Source organism: Chaetodon auriga, chromosome 16, assembly GCF_051107435.1.
Source record: "Chaetodon auriga isolate fChaAug3 chromosome 16, fChaAug3.hap1, whole genome shotgun sequence".
Lineage (NCBI taxonomy): Eukaryota > Metazoa > Chordata > Actinopteri > Chaetodontiformes > Chaetodontidae > Chaetodon > Chaetodon auriga.
In genome coordinates this window covers 16,927,359-16,939,040 of record NC_135089.1, presented here as the reverse complement: position 1 = coordinate 16,939,040, position 11,682 = coordinate 16,927,359, and the positions used below count along the sequence as shown (strand labels likewise).

General features: G+C 41.8%; 1 protein-coding gene across 1 annotated transcript; it reads right to left on the bottom strand.

Moving 5' to 3' along the window:
- Positions 1-50: 50 nt before the first annotated feature.
- On the bottom strand, positions 51-11,240 carry LOC143333773 (casein kinase I). The gene is made up of 11 exons (XM_076752058.1): positions 11,015-11,240; positions 7,979-8,069; positions 7,623-7,733; positions 7,077-7,225; positions 5,460-5,688; positions 3,173-3,343; positions 2,852-3,000; positions 2,471-2,666; positions 2,194-2,333; positions 2,022-2,083; positions 51-1,922 (listed from the first exon to the last, which is right to left on the bottom strand). The coding sequence occupies exons 2-10, from the start codon at positions 8,052-8,054 to the stop codon at positions 2,051-2,053; spliced, it is 1,254 nt and encodes a 417-aa protein (XP_076608173.1). The 5' UTR covers positions 8,055-8,069; positions 11,015-11,240; the 3' UTR covers positions 51-1,922; positions 2,022-2,050.
- Positions 11,241-11,682: the final 442 nt, after the last annotated feature.

Here is an 11,682-nt window from a genome sequence, read left to right as displayed (position 1 = left end):
CTAAAACCAAACTCTCCATGCAGCAGTAAATGAAAGATGAGCAAGAAAGGTTGTGAGCAACGTTATTCATTTTATTACTTCATAAAATATACACAAATACTGTTGTAAATAAAGTGTTAAAGAACTGTACAAGATATCAGTACACAATACATAAAGTGAAATCCCCATTACCTCAACTTCTTTTATTCCATTCCCAACCCAACAGTTACAATACCACTGGGTCATGGTGGCTTGTACAAACATAATTACACACACAGTGCACTGCTATTTACACATCCCTGCAATTGCATCAGTTGTTTTCTTTTGCATGACATCATCAAGATTGCTGGAGGTTAAAATCCAAAAGGTGACATCAAACTATTAGTGTATAATTTCTGCAGAAGGAACACTGAAAGCCCTATATATGACATGAGGTGGACAAGGTTTGAAGCATAAGAACCGAAGAACAAAGGGACAAACAATAAACCTGGACAAACAAGCTACTCCTAATAAGGTACAGGAAGATGAAATAAAACAGAAATAAGACAAAAGTTACTTCAGACAATTAAAAAATAGTTTTAACATAAATAGAGAATAGAGATAAAAACAATCGACGTTCAAAATGAATCTTGTATTCTTAGTAGGGAGTCACTGCATCTCATGCTCTCATACTCACACACACATGCACTCACACACAATGTTGGATGACCCAGCTGGCAGAGTAACAGTAGCCAACCCCACAATTTAGTACTTTAAATACCTAAAATTCTGAACCCTGCCCCAATTTATGTCATTAGTATGCATTTTTCTACTTTACACCTTAAAACAAATAACCACATTTTGGCTTTACATCAAAATAAAAAAAAAATATTTACAGTGAAGTAAACATTTAAAAAAAAAAAAAAAAAAATGGATGTCCCCACCCCTATAAGAGTCATCCCTAACAGAGCCTGCCCCCTGCCCTATGACCGCCAATAACAAAAGAATAAAAAAGGTAACATTAAGAACTATCATAAAAATTGCAGCCACTATTTGTTAGCCAAAACGGGCAGCTATGGTCTCTGGTCAAATACACTGAGAATTTCCTGAGGAGCTTTCCCTCAAGACTTGGAGTGTGTCTTTGCAATATCTATGCTCATTCTTCACCTTACCCACTCCCATTAAAACCAAAGAAAACACGCATGTCAAAAACAGGCAAAATAAGGGCTGATGGAGGTTTTGGTGGCAGAGTTTTGAGGGAGAGCAAATCATCACGACATGAATGAAGGGCAAGCAAGCACCAAATGCTACTTCACCAGAAACTTTACAACAGCTAAAACATCACTTACTTATCCTTTTCAAAGTTACCTTTCTTTTTTTTTGTTCCATTATCCTCTCACCTACCTCTCCCTATTTCTTCATCTTTCAGCTGTTATTTCTCTCAAAAAAAAAAAAAAAAAAGCAAGGAAACTCATAACAAGCTCCAATTTATGTCTTCATGAAAGATAAAAGGGGCGACATTCACTGAAATGTTTCTGTGGTGTTAAAACTGAAAAAGATAAATCTTTACTAAGCCTATATCAGTCACAAAAGTTGACCTTTGACGAGGAAACATGCGTGTGTCCCTGATACCTTTTTGCTTCTAGGATGCCATCAGTTCTTCACATTTGTCAGACAGAAGGTACTGAGGGAATGTTTTGAGGAGTGGAGCAGGCATGAGCAACCATGGGAGTAACATGTAACAGTAACTGTTATTCATTTGCTTTTTGTATTGTGGTGGTGGTCCACAGTTCAGCAAGTTCATGAAAGAGTGCACGTTGGATACTGTCGTGTGCTTCCCTGGATCCTTCCAAGATTTACTGTCCTTTTCCAAAGATCCATGTGTCCATTGGCAATCATCTTTTCATAAAACAAGGTAAAAAGAAAAGGAAAATAATCCGGAGCAATGAATATACTTTGCAGCCCTGCAACGACAGAGTGATGTCATCAGAGAGGGCAATGGATTGGTGAGTGGTGGATTTCTGCATTCAGTGTGTGGAGTAAGTTAGTGAATTAGACCTCACCTGTCAGTTCCATGTGCATACAAAGAATTCTACTTCCCCATGTGCTCAAACGGCACACTGACCTGCAAAAAAAATAAAAATAAATAACAGAATTAAGACTCAGAGGAGGACACACACACACAAAATTATTCCATCACATGGCTGACCAAAGGGGCTTTGAGTGTCTTCTCACCTGTGATGTGGAAATTCTGGATTGGTCATGACGGGCTGTGAGGTCAGAGGACGACACGTTGGCGGGAGCCCCACGGTGGAGCCGCATGCTCACCTTCCTCTCCCTCTCTGCACGAGAAATTGCACGAGGTGACGTGTTGCCTGAAATTAAGTAGAAAATTGAGAACTACATTTGATGCAGACTATGAAGAAAAATAAATTGCAGTGTCATCGTAGAATGACTCTGTTAAAACAGACAGCAGGGGTTTAAGACTTAAGCAATTTAACAGTACACTCACCAGACTGCTGGACCCGTGAGGCAGGGTTAGAGATGGCCTGCTCTGGCCCATTCCTGACTCTGTTGGCAGCTCCAGGGTTGGGACCTGGGGGGAGGCCCCGTGATGCAGACCCCCTGGGGGCTCCTCCAATCCGCTCATCTCTCTCTTCTCCTGTCCTCCTCTCCCGATCCCCATCCTCGGCTGTCCGACTGGCACCCTGATAGATGAGATAAGCCACATTCAAGTCTTTTCACTAACAACAAGTAGCTCTAAAGAAGCTGCATCATATTGTAAGCTGTTTAAAAGTTCGATTTTTTAGCACTGTGATAAGAGATCCAAGTGGCAGCTAGGCACCAAAACAATCATCAATACCACAGTTGGAAACACGTTATGTAAACTTACAAATTTGAGCATGTTCCAATCAAAGACATAATCATAGGAGAAACCCTGACGGTGGAAAAGATTCCTGAAGAGCTGTCGTAGGTAAGAGTAGTCTGGCTTGTCATCAAAACGGAGAGAACGGCAAAAATTCAGGTATGTGGAGAACTCAGCTGTGGGAGGATAAAAAAGGGAAACAGTAATGAGGAGAGACTTAGATAACATTTGCATTGTTAGTGTTCAATTCCATAATGAGGAAAACCCAATGCTGCAGCTGCAGAGTATTTCAGAACTGCAGGTATGTTGCTGCCATATACAAAGAGACACCAAAGACACATTACTTACAAGGGTATCCTTTGCACAGAACCTCAATGGGTGTGGACATTTTCTTTTCACTGATTCGTTCATACTTCTGTCTCTTGGTAGCAGCTTTGAGGCCCTGCCAGGGAAGTGAGCCCAGGTTGAAGTACATGAGGACATAGCCAAGAGACTCCAGGTCATCACGTCTGGACTGCTCTGTGGACAGAAAATTGTGAGAGTGCAAACAAGAGTGAGAAAACTGAGAGATGTCTGCAGTAGTGCTACGAAAAAGGGCCATTTACCCTGGCCCTATTTACGGTTTTGAAATAATAAACTATCTTCTTCAATCGCCTGTGGTCAGTCACAGGTCACAGTGGCCTGTAAACCCACACAATAGCAGTCATACAGGCAAATAAAAGTCTGCTCATGCAGTCAAAAAAAATGAAAAAGGACATCCCTTCGGACAATAGCACTATTTTTAGTTACTGCACTTTCAAGTGATCTTTGGTTGTAGTGATCTTTAAGTTGTGAATCTTGTGGACCTTTTCTTACCATCTTACCATCATTCATCCCTTCGTTATTAAACTGGTCCCACAGTCATTATTTGATCTGTTCAAATGATTGGCTAATGAAAGTCCTGTGTGCAAACACACTGAATTTGAGAGAAGTGCTTCTAGTTCTTGTGCTCACACACAGTTGGAACATTTTACAACACCCATTAAAAGTTAACACAATTGTACCTATAGGTCAGGTTAAAAGCATGATTCCAAACTATTCCGGTCTTGAATGTAACGGTTTTTAACTGTGTTCTGTTCTTGTTTGTTTTCTTGTTAATTATTTCTAACAAGTTGACATAATTAGAAATGCTCTCCATGATTCTTCAAGTTTAAATAGAGGTTGATGCATGGGCAGTTTCAACCCCCTAGAATGGTGTCCTCTGACTTGACAACCCAACAAAATAAGGTGCTAATGTGGCACTTCTTACTGAGGAACTTGTGTAGCCTGTTCATCAGCCAGCACTTGAAAAAAGCAGACAAAATTACTTCTTGACACTAACACTGTGTTTATATATGCTTTTTAAAGTGGAAGCAAGGTACATGCATCTCAGCTGTTATTAACTGCCATTGCTGGCTGTTTAAATTCCACGTTCAATGCCTACTTGTTACATTTAAAACTACAACTCCAAATAAGCTACTTAATCAAATGATTTTAGGCTCAGAGTAAGGCTAAATAGTCTAACAGCAAAATCACACCCAATCATTCTCACTTAAATGTTTGTTTAACAGAAAGTCAATATCAAACCAAAGTATAAAGGTAAGTAACTTGTTGGGGCTGCAACTGTTCTGCTGGTACACTGCAATGAGATGGGGAGTGTGTTAAAATAGTTAGTCATACGAAAATGCTCTGCACAATGTCTTAGAGAGCATTGCACTGAAATGACGACACCACAACAGGGCTGCTTGCCATCCCAGATGGCATTTCCTCCTTTTTCTCTCTCATGAGTCCTCTGCCTTCATATCCCTTGTGTGATCCAATAGGGTGTGTATAAACAAAAAGACGATGCAGAGAGGAGACACGTCCAAAATGAAACAGTGGGGATGGGATAGGGGTGACAATGAGAAACAAACTGCTTCCTGGCTGAAGAAAGTTAAGCCCCAATAACAACTCCAGATTTAGAAAATGCTAAAATATTCAGGGGGAATTGTTATGTTCTGACAAAGACAGTGAGAAGGGATGTGACTCATTAAATAAAGAATCCAAAGACAACCGTTGACAGGGAAAGTCTGACAACCAGTGCAGTGCATTACACTTCCAGGCTAGGGCTGAATGTCATGTAGAGGGGGATATCATCAAGACAGCTCTGATTAATCACATTTAACACGGTGTTTAGAAGCAGCTCTATCGAAGGGGAATTCGTGAATTTTTATATTTTCTTTACATTTTAACTCCATTTAAAAAAAAAAGAGGCAAGATGGGCCTGCTGCATGATGCAAGGCCTGGACTGGACTGAACACATTGCATCTTGCTGAACTTCCGTCGGCTATATTCAGTGTTATCCGCACTTTAGGCACTTTAACCTCTCTGCCAAGACAGTAATACATGGAATGTAAACAAACATGAATCGCATCAACTCTAATAGGGGTTTTTGAGAAAGCATCATCATGCGGGACTATAACAGAATTACCTGACAACATGTGTGTGAATAACCAGGCCAAGGGGTCAAAAACCAACCGCACTATTGTTTTATGAGGATCTAATTCAATGTTGTGAATAACAAGTAACTAATCTGGTACATAAACCAGGTCTGTGTATATGCTCCACTGTGTCTTACCAATTCCAAGATGTGTGTTGATGGATGCGTAGCGCGCCGTGCCAGTCAGGTTCTTGTTCTCCCTGTAAGGGATGTGCTGGTGTGTACGGGCATCACGGTACTTTTTGGCCAGGCCAAAGTCAATGATGTACACCAGATTACCCTTCTTGCCAAGCCCCATTAGGAAGTTGTCAGGCTTGACATCCCGATGGATGAAATTCTTGGAGTGGATGTACTCAATGCGACTTATCTGAAGAAGATGCATGAGACAAAGAGTGGCAAAACTGTCAGGTTCTGTCCAACAAAACATAAATACTTCAGTGCACAGACAGGATTCATTAGAGAGTGTCATTGTGACATGAGTTCATGGCCACAAGGCCACAACACCTCATTCTACATGCTGCCAACCCAGCACATTCCCTGTGTTGTCTTCTAATAAATTTTTTGTCACTGAACAGTAGTAGGTGTACTTGATACATCAACACCTTGCGCTAGCTAAGGCAAAAAGAAGGACAAAGAAGGACAACAGGATATATGAAGACAGGACAAGGGAAGGTGATGACCCCGGGCTATAAGTAGAGAGTCAAACATCCATATAGAGGACTGACGCAGCAACTTGGCTGCAGTTGAAACAAAAGGTGAGATGAGTTGAGCTTGAAAGAGCTATGTATGAAATATCTAGGCCAGCACAGTCTAAGAAGAGGCCAGGATTGCTAAGTACACTAGATACACAAGAGTAGTGGAGACTAAACCATCCATAATCTTAAAAAACAAACACAAAAAAGCCCTCAGGGGAATCATGTGCATTGTTTATATATAGAGTGTGCACCAACAAATAAAAGCCAAGTAGGCCATGCACATGACCTAGTGGGATCATAAATATTAGCTCTCTGTAGTCTACTTGCAAACAGAACTGTTTCACATAGTGGGACCTTAACAGAGGGGACGGTGAAAACATCTTAATTCCAATGCCCCTGACGTAAAGGCAGGATGAGTGGGGGTTTCCTCAAAAACATCCCTCTCAATCATCACTTATGAACCACTAAAAAAGTGTGGTGGTGTCTGTATCTGCAGAGACCCTGTCCTCTGCTTGGATTTTCATATTTTGCTATGTTCAGTACATTCCTGGGCATCAACCTTTGGGCAATGGGGGTATAGCCACCAGCAGAAAACAGCATGCAAAGTGTGAGGTCAGTACTTTATAAAAACTAGTGACCATGTGACATCCCCATCTCTGTCTCTCTCCTCTGCTCTCTGTATCATGGGTGGATGAAGAACTGCATGTCTGCGCATCTGTTTGACTGAGCTACACATCCAAGCTGAGCAGAAAAGCCACAGCGGACAGGATGAAGTGTGCACTTCGGCTGCACTCACACAAAATCCGGGAGGTGTGTACCAAGGTGCGGGCATGTTTCTTTGTGCTTTACAACATAAAAGTAACTATTGCTATTTCTCTAATTCACTGCTTTGTTCTTGCCAACACCGCTCCCTCTCTTGATTCATTCTTAAGCTCATTCAAGCACCGCTGCTCTCACGCTCTCTCTCGTTGAGCCAGGGTGGAGGGGTAACAGTGTGTGTACAAACAGCAACTGACAAATTCCACTCATTCTGGTTTTAACATGTGGTTTTGTGTCATACCATCTGGTCTGCCAAAAGCAGGACAGTCTTTAGGCTGAACTTCCGGGAGCAAAAGTTGAATAGGTCCTCCAGACTGGGACCAAGCAGCTCCATCACCATCACGTTGTAGTCTCCCTCTGCACCACACCACTTTATTGATGGAATACCCACTAGAATACACACATACACATATACTGTCACCATAAAGTTTGTTCAACTTAATACTGTAACATCTATAATTCATATTACTTGCCATACAACAAACTTTGCATCAAATACAAATGTATTTCTTAACTTTGTAAATCTTACAGAAGATAATCAATTTCTTTAAAATGCCTTTACTCATCAATGTAGGCTCAGCTAAGATGGATTTCAATCACAACCATTTGAAAAGATAACATTCATTCAGTCAAATTCTTATTGATAAAAGAATTCATTGCACATATTTTCAGAGCCTGAGTAGGGTATTCACGTATATAATATTGCCAGGGACAAAAAAAAAAAAAAAACTGTAAGGAATGCATGAAGAATCTTGCAAAGCATGTCAAAGCTACATTCACTCCTTACCTCCTCCTTGCATCATCTTGTAGAACTTGCTTTCAATGTGCAACTGTGGGTGTTTGGTCTTCACACATTCCAGCTTGATGGCTACCTCCTCACCGGTGGCAATGTTTGCACCTGAGGAGATGCACAAAAATACAACACGGCTGTAAGAGCCATAACAATTGCACCCTTTCCAGGCCAATGATGGATGAATAAGAAGGAAAATCAAGCTCTGTGCCCAGATAAGGGGGGGAAATTAATGGTACAGTTTGAAAAGGGAGACTGTCCAGAAACCAATGTGGAAAGAACCTTAACAGATGAGACACATGGAATGTTGCGTAAGATGTGAAAAAAATAAAATACTGCATGCATTTACTTACCAAGGTAAATATCGCCAAATGAACCACTCCCTATCTTTCGCCCGAGCCGGTACTTGTTCCCCACTCTCAGCTCCATGGTTGCAAGTCGTCACTGCCACCAACAGACAAACAGAGATGATCATAAGAAAGCAAAGCACACATGACTCCATACTAGCTCATCTGTGCTAACCCCCTTTTCTCTCACCACTATCACTGAAATATTATAGAATGAGTTACTGTATAACTCAACTCAATATAACTGGACTATTTTCTTGACTCTCCCAAGTAGTAGAATGAGGGATGGTACTCTCGAGTCAATCAGCTGTTCACATTATGATCCATCAGTCCCATGCTCACTGAAGTGACCACGTGTTTGAGTGACAATGCTGCCTGAGCAGGGCTAGTTGATCAGCAAACAGCTGTCTGGCCTCCAGAGATACATGATTAGGATTGGGAGGGGGAGGTGGTTGAAATGAGATCAGCAAAAGCAGGGAGGAGAGGAAAAAGAAACAGCAGAATGAAGGCTACAATCAAATGCAAGTTGCCACTTGGAAACTAGAATCAACTGCTGCACGAGCACAAAGACGTGGCAAAGATCAAGTGAAATGAAGTGCATCTTTTGAGCTAAACTGCACGTGATGCTGGAGCAGAATCATCATTTATTTAGTGCTCTCTCTGCCACGCAACGTTGTGCAGCCACTGCAAGAGCAAGACTAAGCTCTCCACTGTTCTGTACTAGCACTGCCAAGGGAAGGAAGGCACGAGCAGCCGCGGACCGCTGGTTGGCTTTATCTGTGTCAAGGCCCTCAGACAGTTCTGTGCGATGAACTTCAGAAAGTGCTGCAGAGAACATATCAGCATAGACCATCATTTATCAAAGCAATTTGCTTCCTACCCACCAATTTGGGAACACCATGTAAACAAAAACTGAGCTCTTTACACCAACAGCGTGCTCTCGTTCCAAATGTAGCATTGCTCCATCTTCAAATAACACTTCCAGTCATGTGACATTGACAATTCAACAAGGGAATATTATATTCCCTTGTTGAATTGTAGGGTCAACACACAAACACAGCAACACTGAAGTGACCACATGTTTAACTGATCAGCAAACAGCTAGTCTGGCCTCCAGAGATACATGATTAGGACTGGGAGGGGGAGGTGGTTGAAGTGAGATCAGCAAAAAGCAGTGAAGGGAGGAAAAGAAATACATATAATACTAATACATGAGATACAGCACAGCATATTTACTGATTCCTGCCTCTACCTACACCCCCTATAAAAAATATGAAATAGTCTGAAAACTAAGAGAATTAGCAAAACAAAACATTATCAGATAACCTCAGTTTTGTGGGTATGCCAACTCAAACAGAACAGTCATCAGTTCTGCTGGACCAGTCCTCTGCATTCAGTCCGCTTCCATCCAGAGCCTCCTTCATCACAACATAAATTATCCCAGAAGTTGCTTTGCTTGATTGTAAGCAGTGGGATTAAAAAGAGAGCTGCTGACACCAGCTCTGTTCAAAACTACTTTCTCAGTGATGATGGCTAACATACTCACATCTTGGACGATCTGAGCCTTGTTAAAAGACTCAAACTCCAAACTACTTGCAATGCACTGTCCTCACTTCAAGTGAAAACGTCAACTGACCAGCATACTGTATGATATGCAGCGCCCCTAGACCTCCTTGTCAACTCTAGCTGATGAGAGGACAGCCTGCCAGAGTGAATGTGATGGATGCAGATGGATTTGGGTTAATAAAGGGTTGGGTTTCATTACACCAAGAGGGTATGTCATGTGCTGCAGCCAGGAACCCGATTTAGGGGGCAACATTAATCACAAGGTTACACAGTGAGTGCCACTGATTAATTACTTGGTACCGGAGCAGTGACACACAATTGCAAATTGCATTGTTTCTATACAGTTTTCATTTGTATATGTGTTCATATGTTGATTCTAAAGAGCTTAGCAAGGGAGAACTTGGCATTGCAAAGACATGTAGAGAAAAAACTTAGGCACAAAGTCTGTCTTAAAGATGTGATGTGTAGCAAGTTCAATTAGCCTATGACACTGGACCTGACAAAGGACCATGAGGTGGGAGTAATGGTCTACAGGACAGTGGACTGGTTAAGATTCCACAGTCCATATCTGCTGCTTTGGGGGAGTCTTAGTGGCAGTTGTGGTTGCAGGATGTCCTGAGCAGGCAGCACACTGTGGTTAAACCAAATATACCTCATAATAATCATCTGAATCCAAACTGTAAAACAATTTAGGATTTCTTTCTATAACATCGAATAGAAAGTAGAAAGTGTCTTCAAAATCAGTCCTGTTTACGAGAGAAAACAAGTCAGAGACCCAGAGCCAGAGATTTCAGTCACATGAAAAACACGGCTAAGCTACGCCTCTCAGACTCGGACAGCTGTCACTCCGCAGCCAGATCCCGTGTTACACACACAACACTAAATGCGAGCATTAATATAACCCCCGCTTTCAAAATCTCAAACATATACAGTTAAGTTATTTATTTTTTAACGTTAATGGTAGATGTCAGGCTACGGTGCTCTTTCCTTGTTGCAATTTGATTAGAAGCAAGTCAGTTGTGATTTACGCTACAAGGGCAAAAATCTTTGCTAGAACTAATATTACATTTCGTAAAATCCACCTTCGACCTTGATGTTTTAAAATATCCGTTTCTATCATTGACGCTGTAAGTAAAAATACCGTCCGAAGGCATTTACGTTAGTTACCAGTTAACGTTAGCTGCTAAGAGTAAGCTAACGTTAGTAGAAATACGTTAGCAGAACCGTAATACGTACTGCACCACCATTAATGTCGAAATTAAAAGATGGAAATGTAACTATATATCGCACATCGTCGCATTTTGTATCATAGTCACAACCGCACCCATTTATGTACTGGACTAGCCTGTGTAGATAGCCATCCCTACTATTCGCCCCCTCCCCCTCTCCCGTAAGCCGTGAATACTAGACTCTGATTCGGCCGAATCAGGCCCCTTTTCCCCCTTGGTTTCTCTGGTTCCGCGAACCACCACTCACCTGATATTGGGTTCGTCCGAGAGCTGGTTCGGTGGAGGTTCTGATCCGATGGTTGTCAGTCAGACAGGAGCCTGGGCAGAGACGGATGGGAGCGGATTCTGGTGGCTCTCATTCCCTCAGCTCTTAGATCCGTCGTTGGTTGCACTCCCTGTTGATAGTCCCTAAGAATCTCCAGCAGCACGAGCGGCCGTTCTCCACTCGAGTCTGTCTCCCCCTCTCGTTACTTAACAACGCGCCCGTTCACAACGTCGATGATGTCATTCTCTGGCTGTCAGGGCACAGTCATTAAAGGAAAACGTCACACCAAACTGCTCCTTCCTCCATAAATTTGACCATTCATTAATTATCCCGTTTCTTTCTGTTGCTCGTTTTGAGTCACAACACTGTTCACAAAGTGAATCCGGTCGTATTGGTTGAGTTCATTAACACATATGTTTTAGTATCAGTAAACAATAATATTAATAGTAATATGGGAAATTTCTCTATCATATGGTACATATAGTACCAAGCATGTCCCATATTATGCTCTGGCAACCATTGAATCTCACTCACTAATGTACACACACACAAAATTTGAGGTCAGTCACTTGTGGGAGTTTCTGCTATCCGACAAATTGCACTCATGTACATTGGGCTCATCCTGATAATCAGGAGCCATTTGAAAATGG